The sequence below is a fragment of the Xenopus tropicalis genome, chromosome 4 (genome assembly GCF_000004195.4).
Source record: "Xenopus tropicalis strain Nigerian chromosome 4, UCB_Xtro_10.0, whole genome shotgun sequence".
NCBI lineage: Eukaryota > Metazoa > Chordata > Amphibia > Anura > Pipidae > Xenopus > Xenopus tropicalis.
In genome coordinates this window covers 98,809,783-98,830,912 of record NC_030680.2, presented here as the reverse complement: position 1 = coordinate 98,830,912, position 21,130 = coordinate 98,809,783, and the positions used below count along the sequence as shown (strand labels likewise).

General features: G+C 40.6%; 1 protein-coding gene across 2 annotated transcripts in view; it reads left to right on the top strand.

The window, feature by feature from the left end:
• astn1 (astrotactin 1) overlaps nt 1–21,130 on the top strand; it is a 180,802-nt gene that overhangs the window by 148,195 nt on the left and 11,477 nt on the right. For both annotated transcript variants that reach the window (XM_012961336.3, NM_001079054.1), the window contains 4 exon segments: nt 9,770–9,874; nt 10,985–11,173; nt 16,230–16,501; nt 19,865–19,998. In XM_012961336.3, coding sequence (XP_012816790.1) covers nt 9,770–9,874; nt 10,985–11,173; nt 16,230–16,501; nt 19,865–19,998 — 700 coding nt within the window.

The window sequence follows — 21,130 nt, the reverse complement described above, 5'->3', positions numbered from 1 at the left end:
ACATGGGCACCAAACACTCCAAAGCAGGGGCAATGCACAAGGGCAATTACAGCTAAAAATGTGGGGGCTGCGCTCTATGTGCACTTCCTGCAGTTTTTCAGTGTTAACCCCCCCTACCTGTGAAATAACCCCCACAAACTATATATTTCTGAAAAGTGCACACCTTCAGCTATTCAGAGACACCACTCTTCTCTTTCTACATGGAAAATTGTGGCCGCAGTCCCTTGCAGAAGTCAGCGCTTTGGTCAGAAATCAAGGAAAAACCAGATAAAAAACCTAGATTTCTCCCCAAAATCTCCATGGCAACTACCAAAAACTTACTAAACATCAATCTGCAAGTTCCCCTGAATAAAACGATACCCCATATGTATGGGTGCACATAAAGACGTGGCCACTAAATGCCCCAAAACAGGGGCAATGCATAAGGGCAATTTCAGTTGAAATTTTGGGGGCTGCGCTCTATGTGCACTACCTGCAGTTTTTCAGTGTTAACCCCCCCTAATTGTGAAATAACCCTCACAAACTATATATTTCTGAAAAGTGCACACCTTCAGCTATTCAGAGACGCCACTCTCCTCTTTCTACATGGAAAATTGTGGCCGTAGTTCCTTGCAGAAGTCAGCGCTTTGGTCAGAAATCAAGGAAAAAACAGATACAAACCTAGATTTCTCCCCAAAATCTCTATGGCAACTACCAAAAACTTACTAAACATCAATCTGCAAGTTCCCCTGAATAAAACGATATCCCATATGTATGGGTGCACATAAAGACGTGGCCACCAAATGCCCCAAAACAGAGGCAATGCAAAAGGGCAATTTCAGTTGAAATTTTGGGGGCTGCGCTCTATGTGCACTACCTGCAGTTTTTCAGTGTTAACCCCCCCTAATTGTGAAATAACCCTCACAAACTATATATTTCTGAAAAGTGCACACCTTCAGCTATTCAGAGACACCACTCTTCTCTTTCTACATGGAAAATTGTGGCCGCAGTCCCTTGCAGAAGTCAGCGCTTTGGTCAGAAATCAAGGAAAAACCAGATAAAAAACCTAGATTTCTCCCCAAAATCTCCATGGCAACTACCAAAAACTTACTAAACATCAATCTGCAAGTTCCCTTGAATAAAACGATACCCCATATGTATGGGTGCACATAAAGACGTGGCCACCAAATGCCCCAAAACAGGGGCAATGCATAAGGGCAATTTCAGTTGAAATTTTGGGGGCTGCGCTCTATGTGCACTACCTGCAGTTTTTCAGTGTTAACCCCCCCTAATTGTGAAATAACCCTCACAAACTATATATTTCTGAAAAGTGCACACCTTCAGCTATTCAGAGACGCCACTCTCCTCTTTCTACATGGAAAATTGTGGCCGTAGTTCCTTGCAGAAGTCAGCGCTTTGGTCAGAAATCAAGGAAAAAACAGATACAAACCTAGATTTCTCCCCAAAATCTCTATGGCAACTACCAAAAACTTACTAAACATCAATCTGCAAGTTCCCCTGAATAAAACGATACCCCCTATGTATGGGTGCACATAAAGACGTGGCCACCAAATGCCCCAAAACAGGGGCAATGCAAAAGGGCAATTTCAGTTGAAATTTTGGGGGCTGCGCTCTATGTGCACTTCCTGCAGTTTTTCAGTGTTAACTCCCCATACCTGTAAAAAAACCCCCACAAACTATATATTTCTGAAAAGTGCACACCATTAGCTATTCAGAGACGCCACTCTCCTCTTTCTACATGGAAAATTGCGGCCGCAGTCCCTTGCAGAAGTCAGCGCTTTGGTCAGAAATCAAGGAAAAAACAGATACAAACCTAGATTTCTCCCCAAAATCTCTATGGCAACTACCAAAAACTTACTAAACATCAATCTGCAAGTTCCCCTGAATAAAACGATACCCCCTATGTATGGGTGCACATAAAGACGTGGCCACCAAATGCCCCAAAACAGGGGCAATGCAAAAGGGCAATTTCAGTTGAAATTTTGGGGGCTGCGCTCTATGTGCACTTCCTGCAGTTTTTCAGTGTTAACCCCCCATACCTGTAAAAAAACCCCCACAAACTATATATTTCTGAAAAGTGCACACCATTAGCTATTCAGAGACGCCACTCTCCTCTTTCTACATGGAAAATTGCGGCCGCAGTCCCTTGCAGAAGTCAGCGCTTTGGTCAGAAATCAAGGAAAAAACAGATACAAACCTAGATTTCTCCACAAAATCTCTATGGCAACTACCAAAAACTTACTAAACATCAATCTGCAAGTTCCCCTGAATAAAACGATACCCCCTATGTATGGGTGCACATAAAGACGTGGCCACCAAATGCCCCAAAACAGGGGCAATGCAAAAGGGCAATTTCAGTTGAAATTTTGGGGGCTGCGCTCTATGTGCACTTCCTGCAGTTTTTCAGTGTTAACCCCCCTACCTGTAAAAAAACCCCCACAAACTATATATTTCTGAAAAGTGCACACCATTAGCTATTCAGAGACGCCACTCTTCTCTTTCTACATGGAAAATTGCGGCCGCAGTCCCTTGCAGAAGTCAGCGCTTTGGTCAGAAATCAAGGAAAAAACAGATACAAACCTAGATTTCTCCCCAAAATCTCTATGGCAACTACCAAAAACTTACTAAACATCAATCTGCAAGTTCCCCTGAATAAAACGATACCCCCTATGTATGGGTGCACATAAAGACGTGGCCACCAAATGCCCCAAAACAGGGGCAATGCAAAAGGGCAATTTCAGTTGAAATTTTGGGGGCTGCGCTCTATGTGCACTTCCTGCAGTTTTTCAGTGTTAACCCCCCATACCTGTAAAAAAACCCCCACAAACTATATATTTCTGAAAAGTGCACACCATTAGCTATTCAGAGACGCCACTCTCCTCTTTCTACATGGAAAATTGCGGCCGCAGTACCTTGCAGAAGTCAGCGCTTTGGTCAGAAATCAAGGAAAAAACAGATACAAACCTAGATTTCTCCCCAAAATCTCTATAGCAACTACCAAAAACTTACTAAACATCAATTTGCAAGTTCCCCTGAATAAAACGATACCCCATATGTATGGGTGCACATAAAGACGTGGCCACCAAATGCCCCAAAACAGGGGCAATGCAAAAGGGCAATTTCACTGAGCTCTATGTGCACTTCCTGCAGTTTTTCAGTGTTAACCCCCCATACCTGTAAAATAACCCCCACAAACTATATATTTCTGAAAAGTGCACACCATTAGCTATTCAGAGACGCCACTCTCCTCTTTCTACATGGAAAATTGCGGCCGCAGTACCTTGCAGAAGTCAGCGCTTTGGTCAGAAATCAAGGAAAAAACAGATACAAACCTAGATTTCTCCCCAAAATCTCTATAGCAACTACCAAAAACTTACTAAACATCAATTTGCAAGTTCCCCTGAATAAAACGATACCCCATATGTATGGGTGCACATAAAGACGTGGCCACCAAATGCCCCAAAACAGGGGCAATGCAAAAGGGCAATTTCACTGAGCTCTATGTGCACTTCCTGCAGTTTTTCAGTGTTAACCCCCCATACCTGTAAAATAACCCCCACAAACTATATATTTCTGAAAAGTGCACACCATCAGCTATTCAGAGACGCCACTCTCCTCTTTCTAGATGGAAAATTGCGGCCGCAGTCCCTTGCAGAAGTCGGTGCTTTGGTCAGAAATCAAGGAAAAAACAGATACAAACCTAGATTTCTCCCCAAAATCTCTATGGCAACTACCAAAAACTTACTAAACATCAATCTGCAAGTTCCTCTGAATAAAACGATACCCCATATGTATGGGTGCACATAAAGACGTGGCCACCAAATGCCCCAAAACAGGGGCAATGCATAATAATGGGGCTGCAATTTATGTGCACATCTCAAAGTTTTTCAGACAAAATTGCCCCTTAACTGTAAAAAAACCCATATAAACTATACATTGATTAAAAATAGACAACTTCAGCTATTTAGAGACACCATTCTTGGTCTGAAAAAAAATATAAAGTTAGATTTCTCCCCAAAATCTCAACGGCAACTATCAAAAAACTTGCTCAGTATCAATTAGCAAGTTACCCTGAATAAAATTACACCCCATATGTCTGGTTGCACATAAGTACATGGCCGCCAAACCTGAAAATGCACTCTATGCACCCCTTGCAGCTTGCAGTTTTTTACTTTACCCCCCCCCCCCCCAAATAAACCCCTAAATTGTACTTTACTCACCTATTTCTGTTTTGTGGAGCATCTTTGATTTGAGTTCCATCTTTCCTGTGGTGTTATGATACCAGTTTTTTGCTTCTTCCTACACTACTTTAGAAATGACAAAATCTGCACCACATTTAGAAGGATATTTGCCAAAAAATCCATAGTAATTTGGCCCATAAATGATGCAAATGTCCTTAGAAGTTGCACTAAAGGTTAGGAATTTAGGTGCCAACAATAAAGCTTGGGGCATTAGCATCAGAGATAAAATTATGTGCACCATTACGTGCCGTGCAGCAGTCACCAGTGGCACACCAGTATTACGCAAAGTTTTTATATTTAGAGAGCCACTGCAACTTGTGTAACCTAACCAGAACATACAGTAGATATTCAATTTGTACTACAAGCACAAAAAACCATAATGTATCTGTCATCCTGTGCTCAAGAACCTTTGCAAAAAACTCAAGGCCTACACTTACAGTAGTTAAATGCTGCCCAGAAATACAAAGTAATATACAAAACTATGCACAGATAACTGCGCTGACAGGCAAGCTTTTGAGGTGCCAGTAAAAGGACTTGTGGCATCAGCTTTAGAGATAAAAACATCTCATTGATTCATCACACACCACAAGTTTTATCATGCGCCCTGTCAGTCACCCAGCACCTCAGTTCGCTATACCAACAGCACAATATAAGTCCTACCCCATAACCAAAGAAACACTGCAACTAGCCTGAATAACCATAGCTCAAACACAAAAATCTGAATGCCCAAGAACAAGTCTAAACAACCACAAGCTACAAGCACACTTTGTTTTTCTGACAACCTGTGCAAAAAACAAAATCACACACCATAAATCCCTACTTTACTAAAAAAAAACAACACTTTTGCCAATATGACACACCTTACCAAACTTTTCATCACATATATCTATAACCTAGTTATAAGTAAAGTACGGACCTGCCAGAATAGATAAACTCAATAAATAAAAAACAGCGTCACTTTGCCAGCACAGCTAAGTTTGGAGTCCTGAAACCTTGTGCATAAAAACCTAGAACATGCCAAGTTCACTATTCTGATATGCTAAATCCTTATTCCACCAACAAACCCAGAGAACCATAACCTACCTATAAAAACACAAAATTCAAGTCCTCTCATAGTGTACCACAGTATGGTACACTTCAAAACATGGGTGGAAACACAAAGCAGGCTTGCTAGGACACTTGGGACAATAATACCGGACATCTCGCCTAACACCCTTGGAACGGCAAACCTTACATTTTCTCTGGGCATATGTTTTTTTAGGTGTTGGTGGAATTTGTGCTATAAAATGCTTACCCACCATTCGGGCAACATTGTCGTTACCTGGCATGTCAGGAACCTCCTCTACATCACCAAACAACAAGGCAGGGAGCAACTGCAGCAAATAATTGTAATAATACAATCTGGGGCCTGGTACTGCCGCCTTGTAAACGACATAAGAATTATAAAGGGCCATTTGGATCATATAAATTGCTGCTTTTTTGTACCAGGCCCTGGTTTTTCGGGTGGCATTATAATAATGTTGTATTTGGTCGGATTTATCAACACCACCCATATGCTTACTATATTCTTTACTACACAGTGGCTTTGTTTTTGAGGGCCTACCGCCACTTCTGTGTTGGACAATCATGGTCTCATCGTGGATAGTAGTAAGCATAAAAACAACTTTGGTGTCTGAATATTTTATGGCCAAGAGCTCATTGCTTCTTAGAGCATGTACTTCTCCACGCTTCAGTTTCTTATCCAGCAATTCCCTGGGCAGTCCTTTGCGGTTACGGTTGACTGTGCCGCAGGCTGGGGTGTCCAAAGAATTTAGGGCTCTAAATAAAGGGATGCTTGTGTAAAAGTTATCCACGTATAAGTGGTAACCTCGGCCCAGCAGTGGAGTTATGAGCTCCCAAACAATTTTACCACTGGTAGTCAAGTCAGTGGGACAACCGGGGGGGTCCAAATTAGTGTCCTTTCCCTCATACAGCATGAAATAACTAGTGTAGCCCGTGCTGCTTTCACAGAGTTTGTAAAATTTCATCCCATAGCGAGAACGCTTACTTGGGATATATTGGCGAAATTTTAGGCGCCCTTTGAAGAGCAAAAGGGACTCATCAACACAGACATTTTGGGAGGGGGTGTAAACCTCTGCGAAGCGCTGAGACAGGCTATCTATAAGGGGCCTCAATTTATAAAGCCTGTCATAACCGGGCTCATTAGGGGCAACAGCCGTTGTGTTGTCGTTAAAGTGAAGAAACCGCAATAAAATTTGATAACGGTTTCTTGGCATAACGGCTGAAAAAAGAGGGATGGAAAGGACTGTATTGGTATCCCAGTAGGAAGCTAAAGAATTACGTTCTACGAGTCCCATTGCCAATGTAAGAGCCAGGAATCTTTTTATTTCGTTTATATTTGTGGGATACCATGCCTGGGCTCTTGAAAAACCCGTTAAAGGGTTGCTGGCAAGATACTGCTCAGCATACAAATTTGTGTAACGGACCATGTCCTGTAGGATGGCCTCTGTAATATAGAGATTAAAAAAATCTATAATTTCAAAATTAGTGGTGTCCACACTGAGGCCAGGGACTGCAGTGAAAGGGGGAATTTCAGGGACATAATTACAGGGAGGCCCCCACGCTGGCTCTCCAACTGCTGCATCAGTGCTACCCTCACCCTCTTCTACTTCCATGGGTACATCTTGGGCACTACCACCAGCCTCTGCCTCTTCAGCAGTAAGCGTGCCACCACTACTAACCTCTGCGCTAACCGTGTCACTATCGTCTATCTCTGATTCCTCAGTAGAGTGGTCAGATGGCACATACTCAGACCCAGAATCGCTAAATTCTTCTGAGCTGGAGTCCATGCAATACCTAGCAGCTTCCTCGGTGCTGTAAAACCGTTTGGCAATTGTGCCAGAAATATACCGACAACTGCAAATCTAGCAATCAGCAGGCAAAGTGAAAACAAGCAAGCAAAAAAAAAAAAAAAAAAAAAGCTGCAAGCAAGACAACACTTGTAATAGGAGAAGCTAGAAAAAAAAAACCTCACTGTAACCTTTTGATAAACTCAAGCCAGCAAGGGATGACCAGGAGTTAACCTTTGGCAATAGAAACTACTAGAACAATCTGAACTTAGCACCTCTGGATCTTTCTAGAACAACTGAAACCAAATGGAATAAAACCACTAAAAGCAATCAAAGAACAATAATTACAATGAAATCGGTGGTCAGAGCCCTGGATCCACCAATGTCACTGCAAAAGCAACCTTTTAGGGGCACTAAATACACAATAAAGAACAATGCAAAGATAAAACACCATAAAATCAATAAATTCAAATAAAACCACCCAAACCAACAAAAGAACAATAATTGCAATGAAATCGGTGGTCAGAGCCCTGGATCCACCAATGTCACTGCAAAAGCAACCTTTTAGGGGCACTAAATACACAATAAAGAACAATGCAAAGATAAAACACCATAAAATCAGTAAATTCAAATAAAACCACCCAAACCTACAAAAGAACAATAATTGCAATGAAATCGGTGGTCAGAGCCCTGGATCCACCAATGTCACTACAAAAGCAACCTTTTAGGGGCACTAAATACACAATAAAGAACAATGCAAAGATAAAACACCATAAAATCAGTAAATTCAAATAAAACCACCCAAACCTACAAAAGAACAATAATTGCAATGAAATCGGTGGTCAGAGCCCTGGATCCACCAATGTCACTGCAAAAGCAACCTTTTAGGGGCACTAAATACACAATAAAGAACAATGCAAAGATAAAACACCATAAAATCAGTAAATTCAAATAAAACCACTCAAACCAACAGAAGAACAATTATTGCAATGAAATCAGTGGCCAGAGCCCTGGATCCACCAACGTCACTGCAAATTCAGCACCCAATAGCAATAAAAAAGTTACAGTGCAATAGAATAATTCAAAAACAGAAATCAATTATGAAAATGCAAAAAAAACACTAAAATGCAACCAAATAAATCAGATAATTATAGAGCAAGATCAGAAATAAAGTTTTAGTAAAAAAAAAAGACTGCCAAAGAAAGCAAAGAAAGAAAGAAAAGAAAAGAAAGAAAGATTTTTTTTTTTTTTTTCTAAGTGTAAGTGTGTGTGTAAGTGTCTGTGTGTGCTTGGGAAAGTTGTAAATAAGTGTGTATGTGTGTAAAAGTGTAATAATGACAAAGATAGAAGAAGAAATGGGAAAAAAAAAAAAAAATTTTTAGACAGTTGAGATAGAAATAAGCAAAATAAACAGTGGTTAGAGAGTTGTAGTTCAGCTCACACAATGCAGGCAGGCAATCAGGGCGACCAATCCAGCAGGAAGGCAGCAGGAAGGCAGCAGGGGGGCTCCAGCAGTCACATGTGCGCAGCAGGAGTGAAGAGGCGACGCGGGGGCGGCGATATTTAAAGGGACAGCAGTGGACACGTCATCAATGCGTGTCCACTGCTGTCATTGGCTGAGGGACCGGATCGGTGCGGCTGGGCGACCGGATCCGTAAGTATGTCTTCATTCGCTCGTTGCCTAGGGGGTTGTGAAGGCTTTACAAGCGCTGCGCTGCTTTAAAAGCGAGCGCAGCGCTTGTAAACCCGACAGTGCCATTGGACGTAGATTCTACGTCCCATGGCACTTTGGTCCCTTGGTACCTAGGACGTAGAATCTACGTCCCTTGGCACTTAAAGGGTTAATGTCCAAAGTAATCATTGTCAGAGTAGTAATTTAAGATTTATTAAAGGACATATAAACCCCACACACAAAAATGTAATCAGTGAACAGCCTCTTTGAAATCTTTCAATACCTGCCACACCGGTTGTCCAGAGGTTAATAGTAAGGCTGCAGCATCTCCTTAATCACTTAATCACAGATTTCCTTCTCATCCTGTAACCCACTCGGCCCCCCCCCCCCCCGGGAATTTTCTTTGACTTCTGGCTTGTGGGCATGCTCAGTTGTTCTAAGCTCAGATTACTAAACACGCCCCCCAGTCTAGCAGCCAGTGAAGAGATGGCATTGCTGGTTCCCAAAGAAACTCAGCTCTAGTTGTCTGCTTCAGTTTTTTTCTCCTAACTTTCTCTCCCGAGCTCAGCTCAAACAAAGCAGAACTTTTATCAAAGACAGTTGTGCCTGTGTGAGCCTGTATTCTTGATGAAATGTAAGCTGAATAAGGGTTTGTGTGTGTATGCTGTTTGCAGATTTAAATATATCTGATAATGCATTACAGTAAAAATGGCCACCAGGTGAAAGCTGCTATTTTCTTTAGGAAAATGTGATGGCGCTGGCAAACGGAGGGGATATATGCAGTACAAATAATGACATTTGAGTGGGGGAGATATACATTGTAAGCAAATGTAGACTTTACATGTCCTTTAAGGCTTTTTAATTGCAAGGGTGTCTATTCTGCAAAAAAAAGTGCCAATATCTGCATAGTCTCCATATATCTTTCCTTGGATACCTCCTTGGCTCACTGACTGCTCCCCATCAGATATTTGGGATAAAGGCTGATAGATTTTTTTGTTTTGTTTCAGGTATGGTAAACTTTAGTGAGGTGTCTGGTTACCCACTAATTCAACACTGGACTGTTCGATCTGTAATTTACCATGTCCGACTCAACCAACCATCTCTTTCCCAAGGTAAGAAAAAAAATGAATTCTGAAAAATATGAACTGTATTCAAAATAACTTTTTTTTGCTAATTGTAGAAAACTTGGTGGCCAAATAATATAATCTTCCAATCACAGCAATGATCTTTTGGACATTTGCTTTTAACCAAGTTATTTATAATAAAATCTGTCAGTCCTCATACCTACATAAGGATAGTACAGGTATGGGAAAGGTTATCCAAAATCATCAGGCTGTGGGATTTTCCAGATAAGGAATCTTTCTATAATTAGTATTTCCATACATTGGGTTTGGATTGTTTTGCCTCCAATAAGGACTAATGATAATTTAGCTGGGATCAAGCACAAGGCATTGTTTTATTATAACAGAGAAAAAGAAAGTCTTTAAACATTTGAATTATTTGACTACAATGGAGTTTATAGGAGATGGTCTTTCTGTAATTTGGAGCTTTCTTAATTACAGTTTTCGGATAACAGATCCCATACATGTATTATTATTTGATCAGACTATCCTATTTAAACTAAAACTGTCATACTGTCCTTAACAACTTCAAGTACAGTGAGCAAAGTGCAATTTATGACCGCAATCACCCCCCCCCCCCCCCCCCCCCCCCCAGAATATCAGCATTGTTGCACTCACAGGGGTGTTGCACTGAACGCAGTTGCAGCTGATGTGGCAAAATTAACACAACTGTGCTTGCACTTCATTGCAACACAGATGCTGGAGTCCAATTGACACCACTTGGTGCCACATGGTGGCTGGGGCTTGTTTTGGGCACCAGAAGCTTTTTGCCTGGCTCACCAGCAACACACAGGACCCCAATGAAAATGCTAAGTCCAGGGCATTGTTGTGTCCAGGCAACTTGTAATTTGCACCTTGCTTGCAATTTATCAAAATAGGCTGGACTGGTGCATTAGTGTAAGGAAAAAATTGCAAGCAATTTGTATAAATACAAGCAACTATGTTTGATGATGGTAGTGTCGTCAGTTATAAATCTGCATTGTTCTTGAGTGAGATGAGGTGTGCTGACCTGCCATTTAAAGCAATGTTTGTTGGATCTTGTCTCTAGAATCCATCTGGAGTAAAAACTTTTATTTTATAATACTGAACATTTTTTATCAGCATTCTCTCAGGCTCTTCACTCCCTGGATGGGGCTACATCAAGACTGGAATTTATGGCACTTCTGAAGCAGTTTGGCAATCACTATATCCAAGAAGCAGTTTATGGCTTTGAGGAGTCATGTTCTATCTGGTATCCTAACCGACAAGTGCAAAGACAGCTCTGGCTTGAATTTGAAGACATCAGCAAAGGTGCAATATGACTTAAGTATATAAAGAGTAAAGAAAGGCAATGACAAGGTGGAATGATGTACTTGTTATACCAATAACAACAGTAAATGAAAATAATCCAGCTTGAACATAGCAGGTTTATCTCATACATGGGAAAATGCCTACCTGCATGAATTGATTCAGAATTTATACATTAATATGTATATATTTTCAATATTTTGTTCTTGGTCCTTCAGGCTTCAAAAATTATACAAATGTTGCATTGTAAGATATATTGACCTGCCCCTAGCCTTATTTCTGTCCTGTAAGGGTGGGGCGTAAGAAGAAAAAAATCACAGCTTGAGTAACTAGTTATTGTTGACTCAATTGACCACTGGCCTATGGCCCTCCACCAATTTATGTTTAAAAGAGTCATAAGGTTTCAGCAGTGGGAACTAATTACTATTTGGTAGTAAATCTTATTTTTATTCAACAAAAACTTGCCACCAAGTCAGGAATTCACAAATAACCACCTGGTTTGGGGGCACTGAGAGCAACATCCAAGGGGTTGGTGAGCAACATGTTGCCCCAGAGCCACTGGTTGGGGCTCAGTGCTATAGAGGAAGCAGGCACTGTGGTTGTAGAGTGTAGGGGGCACAGAAGGGTCCTAAATAAATGAGCAATTTTAATATATCTTGGTAAAACCGGTCATATTACTAATGTTTTGAACACAGCAAATTTAATTTGCTGTGGGGCCCAGTAGCATCTAGTTACGCCACTGTGTGTACCACTAGAAGAAGCTGCATGCCTAATTGTTGTTTCACCAAACATGTATTCTCTCTGTTAGAATTCTCTAGCCTAACTACTGCTTGCTCTTGGTGGTTAGTTAGACTTCCTGCTTGTAAATGTCTGCATATAGTTGGAACTCTAATACATAAGTTGTTAAGCGATACGATTGCATCCTGCACTTCCATTGTGAAGCCAACAAAGGGTTTGTGATAAAGGGGCAGGTGAGGCTTTAAAACATCTACAGTACAGTGCAGTACAGGACACTCAAACAAATGGTTTGTTCTATGAGCAGATTACTGTATATGAGATCAGTATGTTCCTCCTTTAGCACTATTAAAAGCCTTTTAAAAACCTTTATGTTTACACTTGTAAAACTGACTAATCTCATTATTCTCATGTGCAATATTTGGGCACAAGAGTGTGATAGCACAGATGTTTGCATAATGCCAGAGTCTTCCTGTAGTAATGTTGATGACCACAAAGTGTTTTATGAAATAAACTATAATGCTTTAGTGATACACAGATGTATGGAATGCTTAGGTGGGGTGTTTGGATGATGGGCTTTCTTTAGAGATGTGGAAAACCTCTAATTGTGTAGACACAGGAGCCTCCATGCTACTTTACTAGCCTAGAGATAGCTAAAAAGCATGAGCAATAACCCCATTCCCTGTGCTCAAGTAAACTCTTTTACTTGAGTAAACCAGGCAAGATGACGTTGCTATAAGAACAGTGTTATGGAACTAAGAAAGTGATAAGTGATCACTCAGGGCAAAATCTGGAAGCAAAATTAAAACATTATCTAGTTTGTTTTGCAGCTTAGTTACCATCAAGTACAAGGTACTGTTTTATTATTACAGATAGGTTTAGAGATATTTTTTGATCCTGTACCAAAACACAATAATGGGAGATTTGTATTCCAGGGAATTAATACCCTTACTTGTCTAAAAAATAAAGCAAAGGCACCATGAAACAAAAATCTATACACAAAGCAGTGAGGGGTGCAGACTGATCTAGAGTTATGCGAACATTTGTCATGGTCTGCTAGCACATCTAATCTTGTTAGCTTCCCCCAGAAGCAATGGTAATAGATGGAGGTAATGTTATATTATGCTTGCTCAGGAATGCTGCTGTCACAGGTTAGATAGCATTGGATCATTTAGTTTAATACTCAGATATACACTTTTTAAACTAGTGCTGAGCATAATGGGCTAAACCTTGGGCGCCAAAAATACAGTGTTACCCAGCAAGCATTCCAATGTAAATGAACCTAGCACAAAAATGAGCGATCTAATTTGTTAAAACAGGAAAAAAATTGCGCCCATTTGATAATTCAGGTGCAAGTTGCAGCGGCATTGATGCAAGAGTGTGCATGGCATGAAATATGCAGCTTGTATGCAATTCAGCTGATGCATGTAGGTGCCTATACAGTTACAGAACCTGTTATCCAGAATGCTTGGATCCTGAGTTTTCCAGATAAGGAATCTTTACATAATTTGGATCTCAGTACTTTAAGCCTACTAAAATTATTTAAAAATTAAATAAACCTAATAGGATTGTTGTGCCTCGAGGATTAATTCTATCTTGGCTGGCATCAAGGTACTGTGTGTGTGTGTGTGTATATATATATATATATACATAAATAAAAATATATGTGGCACTCAACATTGTAGAGGATACAATATTAAAAAAAAACAATGCTTGACTTGGCACTCAAATAAGGTTTTTCATATGCAGTTAAAATATATTATAAACACCAACCCAGGCACACACATACCTATAGCTGTGCTCAGTGTTTAGAACAACTGCATTTGGTTAGAAATATAAAGGCAATGCTTGTACCGGAAGGGATTTAGCATGCTGGTACTTAATAATTAGAAACAATTAAATGAGAAACAAATCCCTAGTCTTTCATGGATGTTTAATCTTTGGTGCACTCATCAATCTCATTGTTAAGTACTGTGGAAGGTTTAATAATCACAAGTGACAGCTACCACACAGATCCTTATTATACTTCCCCTTAGATTTTCTGCATAGATCTATATGTGCTTTTGCAAATTAGGTCACAAAGAGCAAATATGTGTGGAATTATGCATTAGAATTCTTAGATAAATATTAAACTCTGCGAAGCATAAATGAGCATTGAATGAAATCTTATCATGTCAAGCTGTGAAGTTTATTGGGGCCTAGTATCCATTCCCTAAAAGATGAAGCATGTAGGATGATGGTGCAGAAGATTAGGAGGTGAAAATCTGAGCAAAGTACATCAAAATCATACTGTCCATAAGGCCGCAGGTTTGCTATTAAAGGGACAGATCAATATAAAAACACATATTCCTTGATTTATTGAAACGGCAGCTGAAGTACAAATCTTACAAATATCTTCAGTTGGTTAATGGATCAATGTTTTATAAAACTGGAGAGTAATAACTGCAAGTTAATGAAATATCCCTGGTTTAATAAAGCTTTAAAGAATAACGAGCAAACCTTGAAGCAATTAGTCTTTCTTTTCCCCAGAAAATAGAAGCAGCTAGTTATTCATGCAGAAAGAACAAAACTGTAATTGTAAATGATTCAGTAGTGTGGCAATGACTGGAACATGACCTACACAGAAATAAAATCATCTTTTTATACTGTACCTGCCCTATGAGGGGATAGTTAATATCATAAAGAGTGCATATTTGTCTGTAGCCATGCTATACTCAGAATCAAAACAACATTTTCCAGTGGGTTTGAACCCACCAGTATATTTATGGCAACTGTTTGGCCCAGTCCATGGAGCACAGAAAATGGATGTTAGGGTGAAAAATGTATATATATAATTTTGGCTTATTACTTTAACCAAGAGACTCATTCTATATTCTTCTGGTTGTGACTAAGCCTGTCCTGTAATGCTACTGACAATGCTAAAAACCTCTACTCAAAGTTTTGCTTCCTTAATATCACACTACAATATGAATTTTTATGATGTATTTATACATCAAATGACACCCAAGGTTTAGTTGTGGGAAATTAGTCATTATATTTATATCTACTTTCCTTAAGGACTCTGGTTGCCCCATAACAAAAGCTAGGCATGGTTAGTGGTCCTTAGCTGAAAGACTAAATGGTTGTTTTACAGTGCACAAATAAGAAAGCATAAAGAAACACTATACGCATTCCTTTTTTTTCTTAGACTGGTCTGATTCTGGGCCTGAGGATATAGACCACAAATCAACCCCTGCTGTCTGATCAGCCTACCCCTGTGCCTGCACCCAGGGCCACTGCCTCAGCCTGAGGACAGGAACAGAGTTTTCATTTTGGCACCAAAATCTGCTCCATGTGCCAGCACCCAGGCCAACACAGTGGCTCAGGGTGCAGGCAAGGGGTAAGCTGATTGGAGAATAGAGGCTGATTCTTGGCCTGCGTTTATGTTTACAGTATGTGGCATTGTGTGTGTTTGTCAGCACTGGAAAAAAGATGGGGCAGGACATGGGTATTTCCTAGAATGCCCATAGTTTGTGCATCATCAAGAACATACAAGCACAGAGTACCAGGTGATAAAGTTGACTAAAGAGCCCTGTACCTATCACCTGCTTGTGCCAGACATTAACCGCAGAACTCCTGTCTGCTCTTTGAACCATATTTCTAGCTAGTCACAACTGTATTGTGTATTGGGTTCTAAGGATTACAGTTTTGCATCTCTTATCACTGCAGTTAGTCCTTGATAAATGAGCCTGCATATCTATTTATAATTTTAGTGGTAATGTTAATAATTGTAAAATAATAATGTTATCATTTCAGTGCTCTAACGTAAGAGTACTAACAGTACATATAAATGGTGATCAAAACTTATAGGGAGCCTTTTAGTGGTCTTTACTTCACCAGTAGTGGTCCCTTAAATTAAGTTTTTCATGTAGTTAATATACAGTTGGTTCTGTGCTTGGCATTTCAAAACATATTAGGTACTGTACATTCATATCCCTGAAAGCTCATAAACCAGTGACCATATGCCATTAGGAAAGAATTATACTGCCTCGTATGAGGCACATTTGCTACCTATGATTGCACATTGCAGAATATCTTGGGAAATATGTTTGATGAAGTGAATTCAGTCGAAGAGGCCAACGGGGCATTACACATTAATTAACTCCTCTCTTTGTTATTTTAGTCCAATAAAGGCTGCTTCAATTTATAGAGTATCAAATAAAATTTGAAATGATAGCAGGGGATTTGCAGTTCATTTTGTCATATAATTTAGAAACATTGTTTTTTTTCCATATTTAATTGGCCACTGTACAGACTTTCTTGTTTAACTCCCTGCTGTCTGTAGGTAATACCCCTTCAGATGAGTCAGAGGAGCGAGAGAGAGACCCAAAAGTGCTAACATTCCCTGAATACATCACCAGCCTGCTAGACACTGGCACAAGGCGGATGGCACATGGAGTACGCATGGAGTGCCAGAGTCGAGGTCGTTGCTCTTCCTATTGCCCACTGTGCCATGTAACCTCCAGTCCTGATGCCCCTCCTGAACCAGTTCTTCTGGAAGTCACAAAGGCAATTCCAATATATGAACTGGTCACCAGCAATAATGCCACTCAGCAGGTGAGTGCAGTGGCTTTCATTGGTTTGGACTGACACTAGTATCAAGCATTAACTTCAACTAGAAGTTGGTTTGACCTTTTAAACCAACTTCAAATATTTCTTTGTTTATTAGTATAGAGGAAGGGCCAGCCTTAGTGTAAATAGCACCTTGTCCAAAATATTGCCATTGGTGCATCTTCAACTATTTAAAATGCAGTGTGCAAAGCCAATAAAGTACAATGCTTCATTTGATCTATTGCCTCATTTAAACACAGGTCAAAGATCTTACCTAACAGATTATGAGAAAAGTTAGGGAAATGGCTCAGTTATAGAAAACTGGACTGTTCAATTGACCATCCCTCCACTGGCAGCTGACAAATTACATGACTTCGGCAAATTGCGGTGCTGCGTATGCCATCCCACCGGCGATTTACATTCTAGCTGGTGGGATGGCATTGCGGGGAGATTAGTCACCCGTGACAACGGAGATTTGTCGCGGCGCGACTAATCTCCCTGTGTATCACAGCCCTAAACTGTAAACTCTAAACATTGTAATATATGTGCAAATACAAATATTTTTAAATTTTCTAACCTTTTCTTTTTTGCATTTTACATAATATAACATTCTGATTTTCTGCTATAAAATGTCTCTTGGGTGTAATATGCTTTTATCTTTGTCAGCTGTCTGTCTCTTGACTGTAACATGTTTTCATCTGTATTAGCTGTCTGTCTCTTGCCTGTAACATGTTTTCATCTGTATCAGCTGTCTGTCTCTTGGCTGTAACATGTGTTTGTCTGTATCAGCTGTCTGTCTATTGGCTCTAAAGCTAATGCCATGCGTAGCATGTTCTCTGCAAGCCGAAAAATACTTGCTCAGAAAAACTGTAAAAATCTCTTCCTCGTGCCTGCATGGGGAAGTATTGCATACGTTCAGGTGAATTAAAAATGTGAGGGTTTTTTAGACACGTGAGACATTTTTAGCGATCATCTGCTACATGTGTCGGCACCCAATCGTATTTAGTGCTTCCCGGGCAGGCACACGGAAGAGATTTTTACAGTAGCGGGGCATATTCTCAGCAAGCGGTTTTTGGCTTGACAAGAATATGCTACGTGTGGCATTAGCTTTACATGCATTAATCAGTATCAGCTGTCTGTCTCTTAGCTGTAACATGCTTTCATCTGTATCAGCTGTCTGTCTCTTTCCTGTAATGTGCTTCATCTGAATCGGCTGTCTGCCTCTCAACAAGTCTTACATCCTGCTTTCACCATTTTGTCTCACAGATCTTTAAATACCATTCTATCAACCATCTGTCTCTCAGTTTCTTTTCTATCCTGGTAATAACTATACATGTCTGTTAGTTGCTTTGGTATCCCACCATGAAACATATGTGTGTCTCAATGACAACAGGCAGCTACAGCACCTGAGAGACATGCAGAAGGCTGTGGCGGGAGAAGACAGCAAATGAGATGGGCCCAAAGTTAAAACAGCAACTAAGAGAAAGTGACAGAGTTTATAAAATAGCAACTGAATCAGCTGCTTCTAAATGACCCCTTATGCTGTAAGCCTGTTTACCCATTAAAGTTGCATCCTGATATAAAGTGAATGTGGCATGCCTGTAGCATGTTGATCTCTGCTAGTGATGTACAAGTTGACCCCCAACCTGTGGGAGCCACATGTTTACCCTCAGGTTCAGCTAGTCAGGGTTGAAATCTGGGTGACCATTGCAGGTTTGGGCTGGGTGCGGGTCAGACTTGGGAAGTACTCTCTTCCTATGCTCCCAAAGTTACTCTGTCTTGGAACCTAAGGCAAATGCAGAAGTAACGAACAGAGCAGAAAGATATGGGTACAGGTTGGTTGTGTGTCATATAATGGTAACATTTTGTGAGTTGGGGTTAAGATTTTGTGAGTTGGGGTCAAGTGTGGGTTAAGTTTTTTCTTAACTTACGTCGCTACTCGTGTGCTATGTCTGTCTCATCATTACTGTATCCTGCTTTAAGCTATGAGCTGTATGTCTGTTGCAATAATACATCCTGCTGTCAGCTACTAGGTGAGACTAATGTAGGCATATGGTGCTTACCAGTAAATTCTACAGAAATCCATTCTTCTGGAACAAAACTGACCCTCACCTTTTCTGTCTTGTTGCTGCAGTATCCTGCTAACATGTAAGGGGGTGAAATATGTTTTATATAGGTATATTTTGTTTTTCCAGTCTTGCAAGGGCTAGGTAGAGAGATCAGCTCACTCTAGGAGGGAGCAATAGTCAGAGTAGCCAGCAAGACAAGCCTGTGTCCCATAGAGGAGTGAGTAAGTTGAGCAGACCCCCCAGGCGATGGCGTGCCAGTTATGGAACTGGATTAGGTTAGTGAGAACCTAGTGAAGCTGTATTGAGATGGCTCCAGAGATGCTCATAAACTGTATGTGGACACGCAAGAGAAAAGAGGGAGAGTTGGATCAAGAGAGAAGGCCGTCCCCCCCAAACATTAATGACAGTTTGCTAGTCCATTTTCATATGACAGGGTTATTGACAGTTTATACAGTAAGAGACAAAGAACATGGTGTGCATGCAGAAGAGATAAGATCTTCCAGGCTGTGCTTATTGTGCCCCTGTGAAATCTGTGAGAAGTACCAAATAAAACCTGCCTTAATTCACCTGCTTAACTAAGGCCTACCCTATCCTCTTTCCCGGGCAGGGAATGTACCAGTCAAGGGGACCAACTTTACAAATAGCTGTATTTCTGCCTTCCCGTTACTGCAGTCATTATTATCAGCTGTCTATCTCTTTCCTCCTATTTCTGTCTATCAGCTGTCTATTTCTTTCCTCCTCTTTCTTGGTGGACTCTTACGTGCTGTTGTATCAGTTAATATACGTTTGTGCCAGCAGAGTTAGTGCATGTAAGCTACTACAGTATCCTGTCATCAGCTATCTCTCATTTGCTGTTGTGCCTTTTTCCCTTTCCCTTTTCTCTGTATGTTGCTGTTTTACATTGCTTTCAGCTCCCAGTCTGTCTCAATTACTTTAGTCTTCTGCTGTCAGCTGTGTGTCATTCAGCTAACGGTTTTGTGCTGTCAGCTCTTTCCCAGTTACTGTAGTATTCAGCTATCTGTGTGTGCCACTCTCACCTGCTGCTGCTTTATAATATCAGTTATGTGTGTCGCTCTTACTAGCAATGGCATTCGTATATCAGCAGTCTGCCTGTCCCTTTAAATTGGTCATCTTTCCAACCAGCTATGTCTGCATAGCCCTTGTGGTTGTACCCATCTATTACCTATCACATTCTTACATGCTGTTATATATCACTGTCTTTTTTCTGCTGTATGAATAATCTGTTATCAGCTGTCTTTCTCTGTCAGTTCCCTGCTTTCAGTTGTTGTCTGTCTCACAGTTGCTGCAGGAAGCTGTACTAAGCTCTATCTGGTGCTCTGGCCATGGAGATGTCATTGAGGACTGGTGCCGCTGTGACTCAACTGCTTTTGGTGTCGACGGGCTTCCTAATTGTGCACCTTTGCCCCAACCAGTGTAAGGCTTTATGTTTGATCAGGTTGTCTTGCATTACATGTCACACTGTCTACATTTATAATTGTCCGTGCTTTACTTTACTCTTTTTGTCTATTTTTAAGTGAAGTTTAATAGGTCATTTATGTAACATTTATGTAAGGAGCTTTCTGCTCCTTACAAATTGCCATCCCACTGCATTTGTCAGTTCTGCATTGGTGAGTGGTGGGAGACAGGAAGGTACCCCCCGCCTGCCCCCTAACTTGCAGCATCATTCAGATGCAGAGGGGACAGGCCATCTACAACAGGCGCTAAGGAGAGTGCCCCCTGATGATGATTTCTGCACCCAGTGCTGAATTTTCAGTCTAGTGCTGGGTGCAGAGTGTAGCATTACCTAGGGTGCAAGTATTTGACAAGTGAGCACTAAGGGGTGCCTAAGGAATAAAAGAAGACTAAAAGAAGTGTACAGTTACTGACTGAACTGTGAGGTAAACAGACCTGCAGCACTGTCCATCAATAACTAGTAGTGCAGATTGGCCCAAAAAGTAGAGCTTTTACATATAAACATAAATAATATTGATAAAGGAATCATTAGGTAGAGGAAAAGAAAGTCTTGAGTATATGGCACAGGGCTATGTTTTGAAAGAAAAATATATAATCAATGCTTACATCATAGAGGGACAATTATAAGCATGAATTCCACTTTATCTTCAAATAGTGTAGTGGTGTGCACTTAAGGTCATTTCTTTTGTCCAAAGTCTGAGGGACTACTAAACAGCAACAGGTTTTATCCAATCTATTCAAGCCATGTTTATGGGTTGGGAATTTTAGTTTATAGCCCCACAGTATGCAGTTATATTGTATACCTCTCCAAGGAGCTTCAGATACATTTCCTTATGAGATATTTCATTTTATATCATAAAATAAATGTATTTATTTAGTACAATGGAAGAATTCTGCTTCCCACAGCCCCCTGACATATACATCTTCAATCATTACTTCCTGTTTAACCCAGCATTCAGACCACCGCCTTGCACCCCCAAATGGCACTCCGCTTATGTATTATGCCTGGAGCTTAGAAGATAAGAGTCATAATAAAGTTTGCAAGAAGGCAAGCACTGGCTGAGGGGTAGTGAGATTTATTAGGTATAGGGCT